Source organism: Terrapene carolina, unplaced genomic scaffold, assembly GCF_002925995.2.
Source record: "Terrapene carolina triunguis isolate 2854851 unplaced genomic scaffold, T_m_triunguis-2.0 Scaffold66, whole genome shotgun sequence".
Classification (NCBI taxonomy): domain Eukaryota; kingdom Metazoa; phylum Chordata; order Testudines; family Emydidae; genus Terrapene; species Terrapene triunguis.
In genome coordinates this window covers 49,608,006-49,633,380 of record NW_020664417.1, presented here as the reverse complement: position 1 = coordinate 49,633,380, position 25,375 = coordinate 49,608,006, and the positions used below count along the sequence as shown (strand labels likewise).

Sequence of the window (25,375 nt, the reverse complement as noted above, 5' to 3'; positions counted from 1 at the left end):
TAACTTTCCGTTTAAATCCAGACCGAATTAAACTTTACAAGTGACACCAGCATCTTCATTATGTTTACAATCTGCCACACCCCAGCCTTTAAACATACAATTTTCAACAGAGGTTTCATAGCCAAAACAAAGAACCTCATCCATCCATATTCGACCAATACCTGCAATGTTAAGAATAATTTATCTCATATATATATTTCAGAAGGATAATTCTCACATTAAAATAAATATTTGAATATCTTATATATAATAACCAGGAATATTGATGGTGGTATATAACATAGTTTAATATAACACTTGACTTAATTTAAAATGCCACAGATTGAATAAATATCCCGGTAAAATTGGTGAAATGTGGTGTGTTAAAGTATTTAAAGGCACCTATTGTTCCCTATAACCAAACTAAGTTGACATCCAAAATCCAGAAACTTGGAAAATATTCTTTGATTGGGAGATAGTTCTAACATTTTGGGTACCATTGCAATGGATCTAATTAATTTAGGTTTCTTTATACAGAGCACACTACCTTGGTTGTGAAATGACTGATCCACCTGGTACCCACTATGAAGCTTGACTTCTCTATTGGAAACATATATTTTTCCTTTCACCAGTGATGTCAGGGTTTGAGAGAATCTGTCATAGACCCTATGATATGGAAAATTTTCTTCATTTTAAGTGGTGGTCTGCTTGGGTTTTGGAGCTTGAGGATTTGAACTCTCTCTGTGGCTGTCATGAGTGATGATCATGAAGAGCACAGAAAAAAAACAGATTTCTAGGCATACAAGGATTTGTTACAAATTATCTCTCTCACATACATATGTGTGTGTGGGTAATGGGAGAGAGAAACAGTAGTAGTCCTGGGTGGTGGGGGGAAACAGTAGAGAGGAAATGAATTGAATATCTGGTCCTTTTTGGGTGTGATTTCTTTGGAAGGCTCTCAGATACTGTGACAATAATTACATTATAACCTTATCTATATGACTGATCAAATCAATATACATTATATAAATAGACTTTATAATTATAATGTATACTTAAAGTTTTTATTACAATTATATAATGAAAATATTGAGTAAAATGCCATATTTTGGAGAATACTCCTTGTGGGTTGGACTGACTACTCAGCCTACAATAGATAAAATAGATGGTTAATTTCTACTTGTCTGTCCTTTTCTCTTAGTAAAACAATTATTTTATCATTATTTTTTAAATACGCCCTTTAACTTACTTTCCTAAAAATCAGTAGCATGGCTTTGAAAATCCAATTAATTGTATGCATCTTATCTTGCTACTATTCCATAAATAGTTCTTTAGCCACCACTGTAATTTGGGGGCAAGGTGCGTTGGAGAGGGGAGATATGAAGGATACCTAAAAAAATGAATTTTTAAATTCATATAGCGTACCTTGTCCAAAATAGGCGCCACTATGAATTCCAGATGCTGCTGCATACCCCAGACTCTTACAGACCACTGTTCCATCATGAATATCCCAGTGGTCATCACAGATAGTACCCCATTCTCCAGCATGAAAAATCTTCACTCTGCCCTCATTAGGAACTTGTCCTCCTACAAGTTGAAGCCTGGAAGCTGGAGCTGAGAAAATAAAGGTAGGTCCGATTAGATACAAACGTGATACCGTGATTCATACAGGGAATAGTTCAGTGGGTTTCAATCATATGTAATAAAGAGTGATAGTTGTTAGAATGCAGGCATGGAGGTCAGGAGTTGGGGGTTCTGTCACTGCTTCTGAAATTCACTGTGTGACACTGGGGAATTACTTAGCCGCTTTATGTCTCAGTTTCCAAATCTGTAAAATGAAGGATAATATTTGCCTAACTCAATGAGTTACTGGGCAATTTGAGTCATCGATGCCTTTTGCAGTCCTTGGATGGAATCTTAGAAATGTAAAGTATGACATCACCATTTGCTGATGAAAATGTAGAATTGCAAATGATTCTTGCTAATCTTCTTACAATGGATCTCCACGATCTTTGTTAATTTGGTTACAGTACTATGTGTGTGGTTGAGCTACTTGCAATTGGTGTTGTTCAAGTATCCATGCTATTGAATCTGTCAACTGTCTTTGATGCTGCTGACCTATGAGGCTTTGTCAATTCACCAGTGGACATTGTTGCTCTGTTCCTTCCTGTCTGAGTAGTCCCACAGACCAGGGTTGTGCAATGACTTTTTCCCACCTCTCAGGGTGCTCTCATGTGGGCTTTCCCTGGGTTCCATTTTGCCACCCACCTTGTGCAATATAGGCTGTTAAAGGGGTGTGTGAGGAGAGAAGGAATATGGTATTTTCAGTATGCTGTTGGTACCCAGCTCCTGGTCTCCATTTCATCTATAGATGCAGCCTAGCCTCTCATTCAGTGTCTTGTAGAGACTGAGGCACAGATGACAATGCTAACTGGGTAAAGGCTTAATCCAGATAAAACAGAAGATTTGCTAAGGATTATTTCTGCCCCACTCATGAAGAGTATGTGTCTGTTGCTTGTGTTCACAATTTGGAGGTTTAATTAGATTCCCAACTGCTGTTAGATCAGGTAACAGCAAAGAGTAACACATCTATTTTTTCCAATATTATTGCAACTCTCTCTTTTGCATGTAGACCTTATTACCATTATCTGTGCTTTTTTTTTTCCTCACAAAGATAGGTTACTGCACTGTATTCTACCCAGACCGACACCTTAAATCCAGCTGGAAACTGAAGCAAGAAGCAGTTGTGTTAAGCAGTGCCTCCCACATTGCATGTCACATGAGTGTTCCAGATCTGCATTGGCTTCCATCTCACTTTTATAGGTGGAATTCACAATTTCTGTCTTGAGCTACAAGCCCTAAATGATTGCCTCCTGAGACACTGCCTCTCTTACTGTATGACACTGCCATAGCTAGGAATGATCCTCATATGAGCATTAATGCTAGGAGTTTTTTTATTATTTAACATAAAGTGCTTGTTCTTTAATGTTAGGATTAATATTTTCAAGTAACAGTGAAAAGTACCGGGGACCTTCTATTTACTATATGTTCTGTATTTTTCTGAGCTGGATTTTTTTTTAGAAACACTATAGAAAAAAAATGTTTTTGCCTGAGATGACTTCTTTGGAATCTCAACAGCCTCTTCAGGACAATTCATGTGTTTCATGAAACCACCTCATTAACTCAACCAAAATGAATTATTATTTTACTATGAAGCATTGTATGCCTATTCATGCATCTTTAGCATGCCATTAAGGAGGGGTATTTGCAGCATGGTTCATCTCATATTCCAATCTACTCATAAAAGATAGCTGCATGTGCTCCGTAAATCAGTTCAGCTCATAAAAAGCGAGAGACTGATAATATTGCTTAAAGGTAGACATACTGTAAACCAGAGGTCTCCAACCTTTTTAAGCCCAAGATCACTTTTTGAATTTAAGGGCAACCAAGGATCTACCCTGTCCCTTCCCTTCCCTTCCCCAAAGCCCCACCCCACTCACACAACCTCCATCACACACTTTCACCAGACTGGGGTAGGGGTTCAGGAGGGGGTGTGGGCTCTGGTTGGAGCCGAGGGGTTCACAGTGTGGGAGGGGGCTCTGGGCTGAGCCTGGGGAAGAGGGTTGGGGTGCAGGAGGGCGTGAGGGGTGTAAGCTCTGGGAGGGAGCTTGAGGGGTTAGGGTTCAGGAGGGGGCTCCAGGCTGGGGAAGAGTGTGGGGGTGCAGGAGGGAGTACAAGGTGCTGGCTGCGGGAGGGGGCTCAGGGCTGGTTTAGGGTGCTGGTGCTGGGAGCGGACTCAGGGCTGGGGTGCAGCCTCCCACCAGGTAGCACTTACCTCCTGCAGCTCCCGGTCGGTGGTGCAGTGTGCCTTCCACTAAGACAGGCTCCCTACCTACCCTGTCCCCACGCCACTCCGGGAAGGGGCCAACATGCCCCTGCGGGGAAGGGGAGGTGGCGGCACCTGGCTCTGCGGGCTGTCCCTCTCTGGAAGCACGACCACCCGCAGCTCCCATTGGCGACAGCTCCCCTTTCCCAGCCAAAGGGAGCTGAGGGGATGGTGCTTGCAGGCAGGAGCAGCGTGCAGAGGGAAACCCCTGCCTCCTGGGGCCATGTTGGCCACTTCTGGGAACAGAGTGGGGCTGGGGCAGGCAGGGAGCCTGTCTTAGCAGCAGCCCCACTACGTGTGTAAACTATCACTGTGTAGGCTTCCTGCCATATCCCATGTAAATGTTATAAAAGGAATCTCATGCGATGCTTCTCAAATACAACTGTTTTATTTAATCCCAAATGTACAACCTATCAGCTCCCAGGTTCAGTCACAGAGCCTGAGTCTCCCCTCACTTACACTGTTAAATCTCCAGTAATAGTTATTCCCTTTGTACCCAATGCTTTATAAGACAGGAGAATCAGGCCCACTGAGTTGTTGCCTGTGATCAGTTCCTATTTCAATCTTAAAGTGACACAGTCTCTTTAAAATGCTGGCTGCTGAACTCATTAACCTATGTCCCCATTCTTACAAACATGCTTAGCTAGCCATTGCATATCTAATTCTCTTACACTTGCTCCAATTTCTCTTTTTAGATATTATCTAGTACAGTTCAATTGTAACTAACTGATGACTTGGCTCAAGGTTTTTGCTTGCATTCATGTCACTGGATCCTTCTTAGTAAGGCTTTTCCTGGTTATTGCATCACATTGGATTGTTTTGAACTTGAATATAAATGCCAACACAAGGTGCAAGGCAGTGGAGAATTTGTCCTGTGGCCACTATCTATTGTATATAGCAGGCATCTTTTTTTGATTGCAGAGTCTTCATGCAAGACTGCAAACCATCCAGAATGCTGTGAGACATCAGATGTATGTCCAACTGAGAATAGGGGGTCAGAGATAGTCCAGGTGAAACCAAGGTTTCCACGTGGTCAGAAGAGATTGGATACTAGTGTATCCATGGCATTGTCTATGTGGAAGTTTAGAACTCCAAGAAAAATGAACCTGAGCAATTCCAGTATTATGCTGACCTGAAGGTCCATTAGAACTTCCAACAAATAAGCAAGTTCTTTATTTGGACATCTGTAAATCACTAGAAGTCTTAGGTTTTATTTTTGGTTTCACAAATCATATGGATTTTTGTTTCTAGAGTGAGGCACATGAAGTTGGAGGGGAACAGAGCTGCTGCTACTCCACTTCCTTTAGGCTGTTTCTGGAATCTGTCCAGGATTATGTTGTACTTAGTGGACTAGATGAACTAGAATAAAGTTGAAGGTGACATTAAAACAGGTCTCAGAAGAATTGGGTGGCTCATCCAAAATTGGCTCCCCTCTGCAGGCAGGATCTACTCCTCTTACCCCATTAAAATTTAAAAGTAACTCTGGGATTTGGTATCTGTCACAGCACAGACCTTTCTGTTCACTTTTGTAAAAACATAAGCTTTAGTCATTCAGTCAGTCAACAACTTTTTCCAAGTATTTGAATCTCTCTCTACTAGTTCATGGCATCACTAAATATAGAATTAGCCCACACTGTATGCCAAGCTATTACTATGTGATGACTTAACTCCATAGATAAATGTCACAGCATGGAAGAAACCAAAGGATGCTGATTTAAGCTTTCCCTAAACCCTTTTTCTTTTGAAGATTTCTTTACGCAGCAAGTCAAGATATTTGTATATGGATCACAAAACACTGAACAAGGCAGGTGCTATAATTAGATACTTTGAGATTTTCTAATTGCATGTTCCAGAGAGGTGACACAAGTCAGACATTAAACTGCAGGATATGAATTAGTCACTTTTCCCACTATCATATTGTGAAAGAAAATCATCCAATTACCATACCCTTAAAGATTTTAATAAAAAGGTTATTAGTGACTTGTAAACAGATTTGTAATTACATTTTTCATGATAACATATTTCACATTGCAAACAAATTGATTTATACTCTTTTAGACCATATTTTAATTACATACTTTCATTTATTTGATTATTAATATTTTAGTATTGAACTACAAATAAACAAGGAAATACACACAGCCAAATCTGAAATCAGATGTTGCACAGAACTTCCAGAGCAGTCTATGGGAGGTTTGAATTTGGATCAATTCTAGGATCAGGTGCTTAAATAAAAGTTAACAAAAATGCTGTGACTTGATGATCCACACCTTGTGCCTCCCTCAGTGTGTATGTGTAAATCCAGAGATTTAAAAACAAACCTGGATTGTGTTTTTTGAAGTGTGAGCTGTTTGTTGCTAACTAAGGCCCCAGTCCTGCAATCAGATTTGTGCAGCTAGGTTCCTGCACCCATGAGGAGCCCAGCTGAAGTCTGCCTGTTCTCCCTCCCTCCTATCTCCCCTGTTCAGCTCCACACATTAAAGAGAAATCCTTGTGCTCTCCTGAAAGGAGGGACTGGGATTCTACCTAGCCTTTTTATAGGCCATGCAAGCAGGGAGGGTAGCGCCACACTCCCTTCCCTACCTATGATCTAGCTTTTAGTAATTATTTATCTAAAGTATTAGAACTAATTAGTGATCAGTAAAGCTCTCCTTTAAAAGGCTAGAAGAATCCCTTCTGTTGTTCAGATTCCAGAATTAAAAACTACTTAAATTCTGACAAACACCCTGATATTGGAGGTCCCTAAATCTCCTTGTAGTGTGACATCTTCAATGTGTGTTTTCTTTTTCTATTCTCTTCAGGCGCTTATATTGCTCCCATGATCTATAAGACTTCTCATTGGCAGTTTTGGGATATCATATTTTATCCTTTGTTTACAATAGTGTTTTGTTTTATTAGTCTGACATTTTTGTCCTGTTCTCTGTTGATGGTTTCTGCCCTCTGCTATGAAGTCTCTTTTGCTCACACACCACTCCCCCACCCCTTTATTTATAAGGTCTACTCTAATGCTCAACTCAGATTGTGACACCTGGATTTGTGATCTGGTAAGAGGTGTACTGTTAATGTCACCTCTCTCTTGGATTTTTTTTCTCAAATGACCTTGGTTAGACACCTACATTTTCAGTGTTCTTGCTTCCAAGTTATGGTTTATTGTTTAAAGGTCCATGTCATATTGAACAGTCACTTCTTAGCCTTATGACACATTAGCCTGCATTAAGGATGGGCAAACAAAACTGGCTAAAGGACTTTCCTGTCCCTTCCCCAGGAACCTTTCCTCCAAATCTGGATTGAACTTTTTTTGGAAGTTCCAGATATGTTGGTTAATTTTTTTATATTTATTTTAGCTTTGTACTTATGGGTTTTGGCTGAGATCAGAATGGAAGCAACAAAATACCATGGGCAAAGGCTGATCTCTCACAATCTCCCAGATCAACTTTGGCTGGATTTGCATAAGAACAGGCTTTCCCCCCTCTGAGATTTCCAAACTTTATGGATTGTTTCTGATTGGTCTATGACAAAAGCTGCTCACATGAGATTGCCAGCCCAGTTTTGCAGATCTAAGAATTTCATATAGGTCTGAGTGCAGGATGCTTATGCAAGCCAAAACCAAACTGAGGACAAGATCATGCACCACATTATGTGAACTTTGTGTGACGGATTTAGAGCTGCTCTGTAATAATTTATAAGTACTGTATATTGGCCTGGTTATTGGGTTATGTATGAATATATTGGGGGACTATCTGAAGAAAAAAAAAACAAGCAGGGGGGAAACAGGAAAAACAAGATAAGCCACTTCACTGCAAACACTTGAGAGCTGTAAAGAGAAAGTGCCTGGACAGGAAATGGCCCAGGAATACTGTGCGGGAGTTTAAAAGGGAAGTCTGAACTTGAAGAAAGAGTGGGGTAGTTGTTCAGGGGAGTCAGAGAGACACCGGAACCCACTGGGAGTGTCTGAAGAAGTTAGGCCTGCCTAGGTTACCGAGAAAGGATGGTAAACCATTGGGTAAGATAGATGTGCCTGTAGACTGTTTTTAAAATCCTCTCTCTCTCTCTCTCTCTCTCAATACTTTTTTTCCTACTGTGAAAACAAACAATAGATTGTTTTAAGAAGGCTGTTTTGTCACTGGATGCTACTGCTCACTGGTTCTTAAAGGAAGAACTGCAGGTGTCCAAACTCTGTTGGAACTGTGGATACACAAGGAACTGTAGCCCAGGGCCTGATCTCAGAGTAGAACTGTGTGATGCCTACCCTAGGACAGGTAAAGGCCTGAGGCCTGACGCATGAAGGGTGTACTCAGAGAGACCAGGAAGGGGACAGGTTACTCTGTAACCGTGACATTTTGTACCATCAGAGCGGCACAAACAGGATCCCAGCAGTGGAATCCCTGTCTACAATGGAGCTAGTTTAACTACTTGTTGCCCCCTGCTCCTGACCCATGTCAGTATAGATGACATGTGGGGGGAAAGAGCTGGGTTCTGGTGATCCCTGGCTGACACAACCACCACTGCTGATGTTAGAGTAAGCGGTCAATTAAAACAGTATTAAGTACTAAGATTACTCTAATTTATGCCCACAGACAATCTAGCTCCCTGCAAACACAAGGATTGGAGAAGCACAAAATTGATATACTTTTGTCCCACCCCCAATCTCATCCTGCACCGAGCACAGCTTGGCTGGACACGTGGATTGGTTCAACTATCTGTAAAGGCTTCATTTCTAGTTGGGTAAGAGGTTCCAGACTTCTTGTGCAGAAGCGTACCTGTCACTCAGCCCAAGGAGAAACAAAGTCTATAGTTGCTGAACCTACATCATGAAAATACTGACCCTGAAAATAAATTGAGCAAGACCCATTACTGAGACAGTAGGTTAGAGGTTCCAGTTAGATGGCATAAGGGAATTATCCTTTGTACAGTAAATCAGTCAATAGAAGCTAGTTGTGGAGGTTTGTTATTAACTGAGTGGGTATATTCTTTAGAAAGGTAATCAATCTGAGTAAACAAAGCAAGGTTTAAAATTGCCTTTCTGCTTGAAATGAAATCCTTGTAGAAACAGTTGGGGGTGAGAGAGGTATTTTGCAATATTACAAGCTTATATCGGATGTTTGCACTACAGTGGAAGAGTGCAGTTATATTTCAAAACAGATTGTATTCCAACACTTGATTCTCAGTTGCTGAAATAGGAACAGAAGTACAGATTGCTCTTAATCACTTTAACTTTATGCTTTTGAGTGGAATGTGTGGTCTTATTTGACTAACCACAACTTATATTCTGTATTTCTCTTATTACTTTAAACTGTTTGCAGCTTTTTAAAAAAAAATAAATATCCTACCACTGAATCTCATTTTATCTTTGTTTAAAAATGGACAGCAAGGAAAGTGCCTGTAGTTCTGCTTGCTTTCTACAAAAAAACAGAAAGTAGAGTTTGATCTTAAGGGTAAAACAAGCTTCTGCATTTAAATAAAATTCTATTTGAGTAATTTCATTTCAGTATTTCATTGTATCATTTCAATAAGCCCTCATAACCATGTGCTCCTAATCTTCAGATTGCTCTAAATGGCACTGTGGGGCCAACCTGGTACAGGGGCAGGTCACTTTATAAAGGTGATTTAAAAGCATTTCTGCCATGGCCTGGGATCTGGCATATTATTTGTACTTGATATTTGACCAGCTTTATTTAGAGCAAACAGAATACTAGTCTGAGCTTTTGTTCAAAGTAATGTAAAGCCTGGTAATAAAATACAATGATTTCCCAAACAGAGAAATGACATAAGGTTTCACAAACATCAGGTGAAAAAAAATCGCAGGTTTTCAGTTTGGATAATGTGTGAATATTACAGAAATAGATCAATGATTTTAGTATGAAACAATATCATCAGTTCTCACTCTCACCTACTCTTTAGCAGCAGTTGCCAAACCATCTAATGACTACAAGGAGTCTGGTGGCACCTTAAAGACTAACAGATTTATTTGGGCATAAGCTTTCGTGAGTAAAAACCTCACTTCTTCGGATGCATAGAGTGAAAGTTACAGATGCAGGCATTATAAATTCTATGCTTTTCTGTTACTGTAACTTAATCACATTTTATTTTTTTCTGTTATTTCTGTTGGATCTTTCTGTCAACACTCAAAGGTGTTTTTCATACAGAACACTAAATTACTAAACTATTCTGTTCAGCTCCATTGAGATCTGCCACATAGGCTCCAACTGAATGGAGTTCAGTGTTCCGAGTGTGGATCTTGATGGATATCCATGTGACTAAAGCCACAACACAGTTTGACACACTTCTTGACATTTATTTGTTCCAGAAAGGGTTGGTACTGGGTTAATGGAGTCACAGTAGGTCACGACTAAGTTACACAGCCAGAGCTTTGCATGTAGAAGTCTGCATATTTCCTGCCCACATTAAGGCCAGCTGCACGTTTTTCTTACAAGAACGCTTACCAAGTTAAGTAAATAGAAATACCAGAAAAATTCATGCTCTTTAAATCAAATAACTGTTTAATTGTTACTTACATATTGCAATAGTGCTGCTACTTCCTCCTTTATCTCTTTTCTCCCCTTTTGGCCCTAAATCAGTTGTGTGTGTGTGTGTGTGTGTGTGGAGAAGATAAAAAGACCTGTATTAGTAATATTTATGTGCAAAATCTATTGAGAGGGTCAAACAAGAAAGGTTTCTCAAAGGAACATTTTGACTAGCTCTCAGGGCTTGAGTAAGACAATCTGGTGCCCAAGGTACACCCCCACATAGCACTCACTGTGGTCCTGTCCCTATGGCCCTCATCCCACCAGGAAAAGCTGTCTGCACAGCTATCAGGATGATACCACCAATCCTCTTAGAGGAGACTGGAGCTCCCTCCCTTCCCAGACCACCATTGCTTCTCTTTAGACAGGTTTCAGTCACTCCCAGAGAAGGACGACTTAGCTGTCACCCATCTATGCAAAAGACTCTGGGGGTGAGGACCAAGACTATACCACCACAGCAGAGTCACACTGTTTGATGGCATCAAAAGCTTTCCCACAGCTCCCCCCAATTGAGTCTTCTGCTCACATGGTGGTGAAGGAGCTTGGCATGGCAATAAGGGTGTGAAAAAACAGTCCCCTGAGCGCAGCAAGTTGCAGCGCTGTAAAGCACCAGTGTAAACAGTGCCCTAGCGCTGGGAGCTATGCCCCCTTGTAGAGGTGTTTTTTTTAAGAGCGCTGGAAGAGCTCTCTCTCAGCGCTGCACCGCGACCACACAAGGCATGTTAAAGCGCTGCCACGGCAGCATTGACTAGCCCTTCGTTTCTGCGCTAACACCTCATTAGGCTGAATGGATGGTTCATACCTCACAGAGATATTTTTTTCTGGCTGTTTGTAAACTCAGACTTTTCTAGACCAGTGAAAAACTAGACATGATGTACTGATGTAAAACAGTGATTTACACTGATGGAGATAAATTTGGTTTGCAACCCAGGTAAAGCCACGTTGGAGTAAATCTACATTAGTGTGAACCATTGTAATAGTCTGTACCTCTAGGTTCACCCCCTTTCCAGGACTATGATAAATGTAGTACAAAGTATGCCTTGTGAGATATCATTTGAAAATTCATAATTTGCTGATCATTATTGTTCTGCTAAAATATGTATGGCAACATAGAATGTAAAGTTATAAGATTCCTCTGCATGGTATTACTAAGACATGTTCCTCGTCTGGGAAAGCAGCCACAAACCAGTTCCCCAGAGACAAAAGGGGGAGGGATCCTGTCTGAAAGAAATTCAGCCAGTAAAACTGCTGAAACATGTGGTGAGAGAGAGTTCTTTGCTTTGAATTCACTTAGCTTGTTAAGTTAGCCATTAGTTGTGTTTCACTTTTTTGTAACTAACTTTGACTTTTATGCCTCATTACTGGTAATCACTTAAAATCTATCTTTCTGTAGTTAATACATTTGTTTTACTGATTTATTTAAATCAGTGTGTTTGGACTGAAATGTTTGGGAAACTCCATTTGGGATAAGAGGATCTGTGCATATCATTTTCTATTAATAAAGTAACAGACTCTACATGAACATGTATTGAAGTGAGTGAACGGGCAGTACAAGGCATACATGTCTGTGGAAAGTCTAACTGGAAATTTGCTGGTATTGCTCTGAAGTGTAATTCAAGAGTGGCTGGCTATAGCATTCATACGATACAACTAGGAGTAACTTACATGCTGCAGGCTGTGTGAGCAGATCAGAAGTGGTAGCTCTGTAAAAGCAGTGTAAAAATCCCCATGATGGAGAATTGAGGGGACACAGCTGTTCATCAGTCCAGATTACACCCTGGGTAATGTCACAACCATATTTTACACCAGTGCAGCATGTCTACATTAGGGGGTTGGACTACACTGCTGAAACCCTTCCCTGACCCCCCTGGGGGTGCAATGCAGTGATGTCTCCCTGAAGGCTTGTCAATACTGGGGTTGGGGAGTATTTGCAGCAGTGGAGTTACACCACTAGATAAGGATTAGAAGTATAACATTTTTAAAAGAAAGTTTAGATACTGATGTCATCACATGACTCCAGAAGCCCTAGGGACATGCTTGTAGTGCCTGTGCTGTAATCCAGCCCTCTCAGACCTTCTTAGGCCTTGGGTAATTTCCACATGGTGTTTAGAAGGGGGGGGGGTTAAGAGGAAAGGAGATAGTTTTCGCATGCGAAAACTGCTTTTTTTGCTAGATTTGATTTTTTTAGCAATTTGTGGCAACATGAAGACGAGGATTAGCAAAGCTTTATGAACCATTGGGATTTTCACATAAATTACACAGGTGCCAGAAGATGTCTACTTGTACCACAGCTCTGTTCTGAAAAAACAACTTGCAGTGGTTTCAGGTAATGCCTTTGTTTCATCATTTGGTTAGAATACATACATATTCAGAGCTCTCATTGAGCTGGTGCAAGCATAAATAGCAGTGTAGTCACAGTAGCACAGGTAGCAGCAGGGGAGGGTTAGGGTTAGCCATGCTGAGTACCTACCCACTGGTTTGTGTTCAACATGGCTATGCCATGCTTCTGCTGCCCATGCTACTGTGGCTACGCTACTAATTATACTCAATGAGATGTGTACCCAAGCAGGGGAATCACATCCCAAGCTCATTGTGTAGACGTAGCCTAAAATAAAAAAATAAGCTGACCCCCAAAATTAGCTGAAATACATCAGAAATACAAGAATACAATCATGTAGCACATACTACACTACACTTGCTATCTATTTTCCTCTATTTGGAGGTAAAAGGACATCATTAAAATATGATTACAAATCCTTCTTTCACTAAATGAGACTAGACTGTGGCTGGTTCTAAGCAGGAGTGTAAGGGGTTGGTAACAGAGTGCAAGAAACCCTCTTCCTCTTGTGTCCACATACTGGAAACGCACAATCCCAGTCCTTGTGTTCCCTGAGCCAGCCTCCAAAAGGGGGAAGAGCAAGTTGAAGGCAGAGATGTGGTCCTGGTCCACATTTAGCACCATGAGATAGGCCCATGTAGAGGTGGGGAGTGCATACCACCTATTTTCTAAGGATGTAGCAGACACTGCTCTGGTGCATTCTTTATTATAAACATTATAAGTTGGACTGGACCAAACAACTATAATGTTTATAAGAAAGACATTATAAGTTGTCATTATAAACATTCTTTTGAGGCCTGCCTCAGGCTCAATACCTCTGGGAGCACCCACCGAGAGGTATGCCTTTTTAACCAGCCCCATCCATGATGGCTTAACAGCAAAAATCTACCTCCTAGCCTTGTCCTGAGATTCAAGATATCACATGTGTGTTCCCCTCCCTCCCAGGGACTAGGGTAGCTCATATTTCCAGGGAGGCTGCTCCTGTTTGCCATGTATCTTATTTTCATCCAACAAAAACATATTTCAGGTACAAGAAGAGTGCATTACTGTAAATATATTGGTACAATGCTGCTGCCAAGTAGTTGTATCATTAAACTGCATCAAATTGTTGGAATGACATAGTCGTAAATAAAAATGAGGGAAAGTTACATATCTAGAAAATGCAACAACAGATTCTGACAGTGGCTATCTTGAAGAAAAAAATAGAGATATAGGGAACAAGAGCAATGAAACTCAACTACATATTCAGAGCTTTCAGGCCGAGCACCCAAACCCTACCACAGACAGAGCAATTTCAGTTTTGGGGATTATCCTTAGTGTACAATAGTGATTTGGTTTCTTGTGCATCTGATTTTCCTGAAGTTTCTACAATGAGTTAATTTACATGTAAAACTTCTCAGGAACAGGGACAGCTATTGATGAATATTGGTATTGCATGTTAAGGAAATTAAATGCGAAGACAAAAATGCATTCAAAATAACTCTGACAAAAAAGTCTCCCAAATGCATAAATGTGGCTAACACTAGCCACATTTCCAGTGAACTTGTGGTCAAAAATGCCTACTTGAGAATTGCAAAAATAGGAACCTACAGTTAGCCTCCTAAATCCTTTCTAGGCACCTGATAAGTGACTTTCAAAAATGCTGAACATTCAGCAACCTTCGTGTTGGCTCCATGCAGGAATATATTTATGGAGCAGCATTCTCAGCGAAGTGCATATGATAATGGCTTGCGTTGGTATTTAGTGTACTAGTGCATACTAGTGTATACAGTTTTATGTACAAATAAAAGAAAAAGTCATCAGCTTCCAAAAAATTTAAAATAATATAAAAAATAAAAAAATTCAAAAGGCAAGAAAAATTGTTCTGTTTCTTTGTGTCTCCTTTTTTTGTGTGGCTCTTCCTTGCTTTTTTCTTTCTCCCTCTTCATTCTTTTGTTCTAACTCTCCCCTTTTCTCTAATGTCCCTTTCTTACACTGTGCTATTTGTCATCTCTTATATAAAGTGACTTATTTTGGTGTAAAGGAAACAGTACCTAATTTATCATCATTGTCTACATGTAGTAAGGCGGGGCAGTCACCGGTGCAGTGCCTCCTGCTGTTCAGTCCAGAAATTAGCTCATCCAGCTCAGGAGCACCCTCCTCTGGCCGGTTTCTCACCCTCAGTTACCTGTCCTGTTCTCTCCACCACTTCTGGCCCCATGTCCCTCCCGGACACCAGTGCTCCTTACCCTGGGGTGCTGCCCCACAGCAGTGCCCCCACACTCTGGATCTCCTCTCTCAGGGGAACCCCAACACCCCACATACACCTTACCTCAATGGCTACTGCCACTCATCATCTAGCCCCTTCTCTCAGGGGCAAACTGCACTCTGAAATGACCACTCACCACTGGCAAGGAGTTTAACATGCTGCCTTTTCTTGGCCTGGCTGCCTCCCTGCAGCCCTAGTACCTCCTCAGGCCTTTGCTGCAAGTGCTCAGCCTGGGAAGTCGCCAGGCCAGAGCTGCCCAGTTCAGCCTGCCCTTTCCCTGTACTGCGCTGTCCAAGGTACTCCCTGTCTCTACCAAGCAGCTAGGTCCTTCTTGCTCCACTGCTGGAGCAAGACTGACTTCCTTCTTCCCAGGAGCCCGTCTTATACTGGCTCAGCCGGGCCCTGATTGGCTGCCTCAAGCCCGCTCATGATTGGCTCCCCAGGGCAGCCCTTTCCCAGGGCTGTTTTTAACCCCTTCCAAACCAGAGTGGGGTGACCACCCCATTACACTACACAATTAATATAATTAAGTGTAATGCCATGATATGTATATTCTTGTACTAAGTAACAGTGAACAGCTCAATGGAAAACTTTTTAAAACTGTCTAGGTTAATGATATTAATTAAATTAATGTTAATTATATGTTTTAGTTAAAAAAGCAACATATTCCCAGCTTTAAAATGTCATTTTAAGCCATGTTGTAGTATGGCAAATTTAGCTCAGAAACAAAACTATAGCTAAAATACATAATAGCAGAATGTATTGACAGTACTGCTGAGATGTGCTGAATTTGCTTTGTTCTCTCACTCAATGTTAGTATAAAGAAAGTCTCTGCTTTCTTCATTCCATATTTGGACTCTCTTTCCAAAATAACCTATGCAGTCACTTTTTAAAGCTGTGTTTCACAGCTCTCTAAAAGCCTTTTTAATCAAGCTAAAGGCACCAGTCCAGATTTGGCTGTCAATTTTCAAATTTTAAAATGCTGCCTTTAAGCTGGGAGTGAGTTAAAAAAAAAGCTCAGAAATCCCCTAGAAATATTTTTTTTAAACATATGGGACTAAATTCAGAAGTGCTGAATAAGATGGCGTAACAGACTTCTTGGCTCTCACTTAGACTACTATGTACTGCTAGACTTCCTTAGCTCTAGCTACACCCTCTCGTTTGACATGTCAGAGAGTTTATGTTGGTGAAATCTGCAGGAAGCCAAAAGAAAGTGTAAATTAAAGGAGAGTGTGGGCTCCTTTAACATATATATATGTTTCACCTAAGAAGAAGCTGAGGTATCAAGGGGTGTCTGTTAGGAGTCAAAAGTGATCAAATTAAGAGTCAATAGAACGCATCACTAGAGAAAGGGAGAAATAATGCAGAATGCTTTGATTGGACAAAAGGGTAAAAGATGCTGAATGTGGAAAGAGAGAAAAATTAGACTTCAGAAACTTTGGGTAAGCATCTGAACTACTCAAAATAGGAAGGAAACAAGCGAGATCTTTGGAGGTCGACCTGTCATGTCTGCATTTTAGAAGGAGATAAAATGTAAATGTGTTCAAGGATTGAAGCAATACCTATAACTCAAAATGTTGTATCTACAACATAGAGTTCAGTCTTCAGCTGCATCTGAGCGCTGTATGTGTGGAAAGGAGCAGAGTGGGGACATTAATGGGTATATACCACTCTATAACTAGGGCCAGCTGAGAGCTGGTTCTGTCCTTGGTACAATTTAGGGTGGTCTCAGGGATGCTCTAAGGGCTTGTCTACATGATGTGTTAATCTGCACCAGTGGGGTATAAATTCTAGTACACACCAATGTGTAGCATACTAACTGCCCTAGATGGACCCTTCTGACATAACCCGCACTAGGGAACTTTTAGTGTAACACAGTACTGTTTGAAACACGACTATTTTAACGTGTACTAGGGAACTTTTAGTGCATTCCAGCAGGGTCCACATGGACCAGTTAGTGCATGACATGATTGTGTGGACTAGAATTTACACACCACTGGTGAGGACTAACACACTGTATTGACAAGCCCTAAGTGGCATCTAGCTCTAGTGCACTCCAAGGAATGTTCCAGCAGTTTGGAATGACTGAAACACACAGTAGTTATAGCCACAACGATTTTCCATAGTCACATCGCTGATGTGCCCCTTACACAAAACTCAAGAAGGGGTCAGTTGTCGTACATGGGTCCTACATTGAGGGAATCCCCAAATAGCTGTTTAAGTTAGCCTTCTACCCACTTTGTGCTTCCAGAGTGGTATAAATCAGATGGCTCAGGGCTGGAGTATGCCCGCTGATCTTTCTTTTTATAGTACTTTATCGTTTATAGCTGACTAGAGGAGGGGAAAACATTGTGCAATAGTTATTTAAGCATTGCCATCCATCGTGAGGAGAGAGATATTTTTTAGATGAATGATCAGGTCTGATCTTATCAAACAGTTCTTCTGGGATCATTTCAAAAATCAGGCAGGACAAATTTCTCAACTTGAATGTCTTGTCTATATTGTTATTAATTGCTTGCTATGGTCACTATACCTGGAATTCCCTTTGATCCTTTTTGTCCAGGATTTCCAGGCTGACCTTGTCGTCCAATCTCCCCTTTGGCTCCAGGAAAATCTAGCAAAACCAGATAAATAAATTAGTGCAAGTCTGAATATTACAGGACAAATTCACTGTTGTGTACTCGCTAGGCTATTATCTAAATCATTGATGAAGATATTGAGTGGAACCAGACCCAGAACTGATCCCTATGGGGCCCCACTGGGTATGCCCTTCCAACTCAACTGTGAACCACTGATAACTATTCTCTGGGAAAGGTTTTCCATCAAGTTATGCACCCACCTTATAGTAGCTCCATCTAGGTTGTATTTCCTTTGTTTGTTTATGAGAAGGTCATGCAAGACAGTATCAGAAGCCTTACTAAAGTCAAGATATACCACGTCTACCGCTCCCCCCCAATCCACAAGGCTTGTTACACTGTCAGAGAAAGCTATTGGGCTGGTTTGACATGATTTCTTTTTGACAAATCCATGCTGACTGTTACTTATCACCTTATTATCTTCTCAGTGTTTGTATCAGACTTGCCTGCTATTTCAGACTGCATTATAGCTATTTCTGGTCATTAGTTTATGGCCATGTTTGTTTCTATGACTTCCTTCCTCTTTAGTGTTTTTTACCTGAGCAAACCACCAGATAACTCTTCCCCCCCCCCCCCATTTAAGAGGCTTAAAAAGTTCATTTTCACACTTCATTTACAAGAATCTCTTTTCCCTTGCTCCTCAACTTCCAAAAAAACAAACCAAAAACAAACAAACAAACAAACAAGGTAAAATTTTGATGCTTTTCATTTTGCAAATTTATAGTTTAGGAACACCTGAAAAAGATGCTCCCAAGATAAAACCATTTGCAAGTTATAACTCAATCATAAAAGCTCAGTGTGGGTTACAAAGCTTTGATGATAGTAGTTTATAATGGAAATGCTGATCCTTCATAATAGCAAAGGTTGTGGACTTTGATATAATACTGGTTACTTCCCTGGATTATGACATTAATGCACTATTGTCAAGTTCCACAGAAGTGCAGTCAAGTAGACTGACTCTTCAGGATAAAGCTCATCTGGCAGAATATTCAAGGACAAGGCATCCCCATAGATAGGCTTTCTAATTTAAAACTCAGCTGATGCATTGGTTTCTTAAGCAAAATGATCAGAAGGCTAGTCGGGAACCAAACACCTGCTTTTCATTGAAAACAAATTGTTTTTCTAATTAAACTTGGACTGGTCAATACATTGATCAAGGATTGAAAGAGATTTACGTAATCAAAGATGATGAAAATAATTTAGTGCTACATATTTGGGCTTTTTCTAGCTTCATGAGACAATATGCAAGGTAAAAATCACATCATCCTGTATACAGTCCTTGCTTTGAAATACTACCCAGGGTTTTTGTGATACTTATGAGGAATTAAGAGCCAATTATTTTATTCACTGTCCTCTCTTATTCTTTTAGTAGGGAATAATATTTCTCTTTATCTTCTTTAATTTCTAAAGTTTATTAATTATGCTATAGATTTTAGCAAATAAAGCATATAGAAAAATGGTAAAAACCAAGACTACATACAAATAAACTACATACAGTTGCTGACAGCAAAGGTTAAAGTGAATTTGTATTCTACTCAGCATTTAAATTCACACTCAGTGAGTTGAAACAGATCTATTCCAGTACACCATATTACTAGAGAAATAGAATCCAACTAGATTCTGTCTGATATTTATTTAGTCTATTTCTCAAAATCTGTTGGGTTTTCTTTTAAATACACACACACGATGTAGCCTAGTGGCAATTTTTATTTGTTTTTGTGTTTTTAAAATGAAATGATTTGTCTTCATCTAAAACAAAAAAATAAGCAAAGTCAAGTGTTCAGTATGCCATAGATACCACCAACATACAGTTATTAGCCTGGTTGCACCAGTTATTAGGCAGCTGGGAAGATTGTTCAGCAAGCTAATCTGAACTAGATCCATATAGAATGGTTCATATTTTCTGAATTTAAAGCAAATCTTTTCTGTACAGTAGGGTTTAGATTTGATCAATTAACCTTTTCCTGGCTCTGCACATGATCGTAAATGTGACTTTACTGAGTATCCAGTACGTGCACCTTGTTCCCAGTATTATTCATTATATGACAGCCTCTTAGCCCATGAACTCCTTCTAGAGTACACCTTGATCTCCTCTGACACTTTTAGCACCTCTCTCTCCTTTGGGCCCAGGAAGACCTTTAAAAGAATTGGACATGATACACCATTACTGTAAATCATGAATTTCTTACATATGTGAAAGGATAGGCTTATCATTTTTCATTAGCAGTATTCAGAAAAAGATCAATCTGTCATTGTGGTGGTTCAACCACCATAACATTGATAGGGATACTACTGCATGCAAGTGATAGAAAACTAAGTATAGCCCCCATTTAGGATCCTTAACCAAAGACCTAGAGGTTGGAGTTTCTAAACCTTAATTCCTGAAACACAGAAGGTCATGTTTTGGTGGAATACACAGGAAAGGAATTAAAAGTGAGGGAAGAGGATGAAAACGAAACAGCATAGCTACTCTATGCAATTGAGTGAAAAAGTGCACTGTCATAGCAATATTCAAAGACATATAAAAATGTATTTATTAGAACGATGCCTAAAGAATTCAACAGAGAGGATATAATAAAAAGGAGGAAAGCAACTACATGATCTTTGAAACATATTTTACACCACTGTAAATAGTCAGGTTTCTTTCTAAAAGTATAACCTGCTCAGCTGTCGAAGAATGGGGAAGATAATTACTTTTTTATCATATGTTTTCAGCGTAAAATCCGATACTTTATTATTGCAGTTGATTTACACAAATAGATATGTTGCTCCATAATATACACATACCTTCACTTCTGTTTAGGTTTATTTTCTCTGTTTTTGAAGACTAGATTAACCCTGCAGTTTGCTACTGTGAACCTGCAGCTTACAATGTCAAACGCACATTCTCACACTGGTTCCAATAAGAAGCAGTCTAATTTCTTGAATTCTCTAACAGTGTCAACATCACTTCAGGACATTGTTACGTCATTTGACATAACCAACCAGAGCAACCCAAAACATTTGCAATTCTAAACATTACCATTAGATGGGTACATTGTATATTATTCATGTGAGTGTTACACCATAATAGGTGGTTTTGTTACAACAAGAAACATGAAAGAGAGATTTGGATTTTTTTTTAAACTGAAAAAATGTAAAGTATTTTTCTTTTGTTTCAGTGAGAATTTGAAAATAAAGTTTTATCTCATGAGAAAATAGTCTGGAAAAATGTTTATTTTTTCTACTTGTTGTTTGATCATGCTTTCATTTACTTCTTGATAATTTTTTCTAGCTTTTTCACATTAATTGTCTCTCTCAAGAACAATCAGCCTATAGACCTGAAGTGACACTTATCCTCACCATCTTCATTTGGAGTTATGGGAAGTAAAGTTAAAGGAATGTGCAGTCCAATGTGTGCCTATAATTGCATTTTTAATCTACAAATTTAATAACTTTCCATTTTTTCAAGACTAATGCTCTCTGAAAGATAATGAAGTATAAAATTGAGAAAAAAATCCAGACAGTCCTGGACATTTAATTCCCTTGGCAAATAGTCAGAAAGAATGACATTTAGGTCATTATCCTGCATTGAAGAGTATGTGGGTGGATCTCCATTGAAGTCAAAGGGTGTCTGCCAAGTTTTGGGAGTTAGTGCAGGAAGTTCTCAATGCAGAATCTGGCCTTCAGCAATCTATGAGCCTAACTCACCACAGTGATGTTCCAGCTTTTTCTTGTTGTAACACCATTGAAATCAAAGGACTTACACATGTAAAACTGGAGTAACACAATGGCGAATCAGTCAGATTCACAAAAGGAATAGACATTTATATAAATAATAGTATCTCATGAATCAGCTTAAGGCTTAGCAATGCTCATGCTTCAGGGTTCACCAGCAAGAGTTAGGAATGAATTTACCCCTATGAAGTAGCATTGCCTCATTAGGCAAATATGAAGCATCCATCATAGGCCACTGCTGAAATCAGGATACTGGATTAGATGGACTATTGTTCTGCTACAGTAATTCTAAACTTGCTAATAATTACCACCTACTTGAGTCTGTAAACACAAATAAGCATAACACTAAATTCATGAATAAGTGTTTGCAGGATTGGAAGCTATGGGAATTGACATTGCTTGAGAAATATGTCCTCTATTTACCATCACAGCATGTACAGGATCAGCAGTTACAGTGATAGCTTCCCTTATCTGTTTAAACCCTGTCCTTTCTTGCTACTTATGATAACTTTAAAATATTTTAACCTATTCTCATTACAACAACCACCAGAAATTACCTTGCACTAATGTAATATTCCTTAATTCTACTGAGTGCTCCCAGTCTTTTAATCTGAGGTCATTTGTGACATTATTCAAAAGTTTCACTTCGCCTTTAATTTCCTGCTCCAGATTGCTTTGGTGTTGTTTTATGGTAACAATGGTTGCTGATGTGTTGTACCAATGATCCCACAGGTTTGTGATATCCTGTAAAAATATATTAGCATCATTAGGTATTTCATTCTAACACTGATGGTCCAAGACTTTACTCATTTGAGTAATCCCTTTTAAATTTTTTTTTTTTACATTGTTTGGGATAGACATGGTAAATAAACAAAAAAAGTGAGAAGAGAATCTGCCTGGGAGTAAATCAATTACGCCAATGAGAAAAGACCACTCCCCTGAGCAAGGGTTCACAAGTTTGTGCCCCTTATTGATATTAAGATATTAAAATGCATTAAAACTCAAATAATACTTTCTGGCAGCTCAGGATTTCTTGTGCAAATACAGTGTTGTTCAGTTATTATAAATCAGGTTATTCCTCCCCAGAACATTACCAAATTATTTCAAACTCTTAGTAGTCTATGTCAGATTCTTTCCAACTTGACGGAGGTGGCCAAGATACACAATGTAAGGTGGATGGGATTTTCAGAAGTGCTCAGTGTTGGCCTTACTCTGCTCCCATTGAGGTCTGTCTATCTCGCAAAATGCCATATAAAACTAGGGCTCCGTTCTTCCACCCTCACTCACGTAGAATAGTGCTTTTGTTTTTTAAGCAGAGCAGCTGTATGCCATCCCTTCTCCGTGGAGGGGGCATTTTGGGGAAAAGGGAGTCTTTGGGTATGGGTAATTACACTGCAATTAAACACTTGCAGCTGGCCTGAGCCAGCTGACTCAGGTTAAGGGGCTCGGGCTAAGGGACTATTTAATTTGCAGCATTTTGCACATGTGTGAATAACTAGTTTAGAATCTGGTACTTGGTTTTTAACATTTAGTTAAGTACAGTACCTGCATGGTTATGCTTGAAAACTTGCTGCAGAAAGAAGGGTACATTATATTTATCTAAAAGAAATAGTTAATGTCTGATCGTTTATTATATTGACTAGTGTACGGGACTGTAGTCACTAGAAAGAGTCTCTCGGTACATTTTTTCCAAACGGCCTAAGTAACTTGGAAGTAGAATTGAGTGAAATTTTTTGGCCAATACTTTTTTTTCCTCTGAAACATGCAGATTTGGATTGACTGAAACATTTATTGAATTCAGGTCCATTTCACTGAATTGTCTCAGCTGAAAAAAAACCAAAAGTTCTGAAAAAAAAAAATCTTGTTCTGACATTTTTTAAACAAAATGTTTAAATTTTTTTATTTGAAATGACTTTTCACTTTGAAATTTAATTCACTTTTATTTAAAAAACTATTTTAAAGCTGAAAATGAAGCAAGATGCTTCCTTTCAGGTCAAACAATATGTTTTGTTTGCCCCCAAATATATATTATTACAAATTTAAAGTTTGCCAAAAAATTAACAACAGTTTCATTTTGGTTGAACCCAAAATGTATTTTTTTTTAAATTTTCCATCAGTTATTTGCAAAGCTCTACTTCACAGCCCAAGTCTCATTTACAAAAGTGATTTAGGCATTTAAAAAGCTATGTCCCATTGACTTTCAATGAGGCTTATGCTCCTAAGGGACAGATTTTCAAAGATATTTATTTATGCCCCTAAAGATGCAGATAGATGCCTAGCAGGATTTTTAAAGCCTAAGTCCCATTGGGATGTTAGTAAATGAACAAAATGTTAACCCATCAACATGATCTCTTTGGGTCAGGGCGATTTTTCAAAAGGACATCCTTCCTTTTGTGGATGAAAATTAGGATAATTGCACTAATTATCTTATGGTCAGGTGCAAATCAGGTAAGTAGAAAGAGGTCTAGGTTGTCTGATTTGCATATGTAGTTCATTTTCCTGGTGCAAAAATATGGGAATGAATTTTGCAGGTACAAATTGCACTTGCAGAAAGAAAAGCTGTTCCCTCTGCCCTTCTGAAAATGTATTCCAAAATTAGTCATAAGAACAACAATCTGACCATCTACGAGCTGTTACCTTTTCTTTTGCCAGTGGATGGGGGAATCCTATCAATGCCTTAAATCTTGTGACAAAATCAATGTAGCTTCCTACCTCTCGCTGTTTAAGGAACACTCCTGTGTATTTATTGTTCCTGTTTTCTCCAGCAGACTGAACATCAGCTAATGTCAAATTCAGAAACCTAAACGAGATCTGAATATCTTCTATCAGCCTCCGAAAAACTTGCATTGCTAAGGCTGAGGTGTTAATCTGAAGGCCAACCTCCCAGAGCTTTTGTTCCGTTGCTGTGCTTAGATTTCGGAAATGGTCTGACTTTTGGTGAAGGTTAGTTTTCAGCTCTGAAATCTCTTTGGCAATTTGATGTAAAGCTTCAGTGTGAGCTATGATGATTTCTCTCTGCTCTTCTTTTCCTTCTCTTGCTTTGTCAGGAGAATCTCCATTGAAGCCCCGTTGTACGTTATTCTCACTAACTAGATTAATGTCATTCTTCAGGTTCTTTTCCATCTCGGATACGTGAACTGAATAAAGTTCCAAGTGAAAATACAACTGTTATTGCTAGGTTCTTTGATTATTTAATCACACAGGGTTCTGAGATAATGAAATCAATAGATTAAGTATCAAGACTGTATAATTTGTTCTTAAAGAAATTATCCAGGACCTCAGCATTCCTCGTATTATGAGTTAAAATTACTTTGTTCCCACAGAATTGGCATGGCATGTGAGATGATAAATTTAAATAAACTCTATTGTAAGAGAACCACACGGACCTTTCTGAGTGTGATCTTATTGTTACCCTGGTCCTTTCCCTCTATCTTTTTTTTGCCCATCAGTGACCTAATGTATTGTTTTGTACTTGTTCTTAAACCTCTATCCTGCCAGGACCGCCACATAGGGCCATGGTAAGAACTGACCAGGGAGCCCAGGCCACCCTGTCCTGGTGGTGTGCCCTGGGGGCAGGGACATGGGCCAGGGGCTGCTTTCAGGCCTCCCCGGCCCCCCGCCCAGGAGAGATGGAGGGTCCAGGGCTCCCGATAGAGGCCTAGGCTCCCTGCGCGGCTCTTACCATGGTCCGGCTCCAGCTTCCAGCCTGGCCAGGGAGCAGGGGCTCGGGGCAAAGAGGAGCACGAGGACCGGGGCCATTAAGAGGGACCATGCCTCATTATAAGGGGCAACTAAGACCCATCTCAGTTCCCCCACTGGGAAGAGGCTGGCACTGTGACCATCAGCTCCCTCGCTGTGAAGTGCAGCCCCTGCCTACATTGCACTTGCCTGAGGCTTACAGTTTTGGGGGGCAAAATGGCCACCTGCCCCCCAAATTATGCCCATGTTAAAAAGTGGGCAGGCATGGACCCCTTGGTCCCCCTGGTTTTGACACCCCTGCCAGAGAGCTTCTCTCTCTCTGGTCCAATTAATATTTAATCATTATAC

General features: G+C 39.9%; 1 protein-coding gene across 1 annotated transcript; it reads right to left on the bottom strand.

Annotated features, from left to right (window-relative positions):
* Positions 1-27: 27 nt before the first annotated feature.
* Positions 28-24,451, bottom strand: MSR1 (macrophage scavenger receptor 1). Its single transcript, XM_029910618.1, has 5 exons — positions 24,041-24,451; positions 21,886-22,072; positions 17,509-17,589; positions 1,405-1,593; positions 28-161 (listed from the first exon to the last, which is right to left on the bottom strand). Exons 1-5 carry the CDS (start codon positions 24,449-24,451, stop codon positions 28-30), a joined length of 1,002 nt encoding a protein of 333 aa, XP_029766478.1.
* Positions 24,452-25,375: the final 924 nt, after the last annotated feature.

What these genes read in the sequence shown, in the direction of transcription:
- MSR1 (XM_029910618.1), bottom strand. Translation starts at nt 24,451, where the DNA reads ATGGAAAAGAACCTGAAGAATGACATTAATCTAGTTAGTGAGAATAAC. An exon ending in TGTTCCTTAAACAGCGAGAG is followed by an intron (nt 22,073 to 24,040) that starts GTAGGAAGCTAC and finishes ATATTTTTACAG; the next exon opens with GATATCACAAACCTGTGGGA. An exon ending in GAATATTACATTAGTGCAAG is followed by an intron (nt 17,590 to 21,885) that starts GTAATTTCTGGT and finishes TGGTTTTGCTAG; the next exon opens with ATTTTCCTGGAGCCAAAGGG.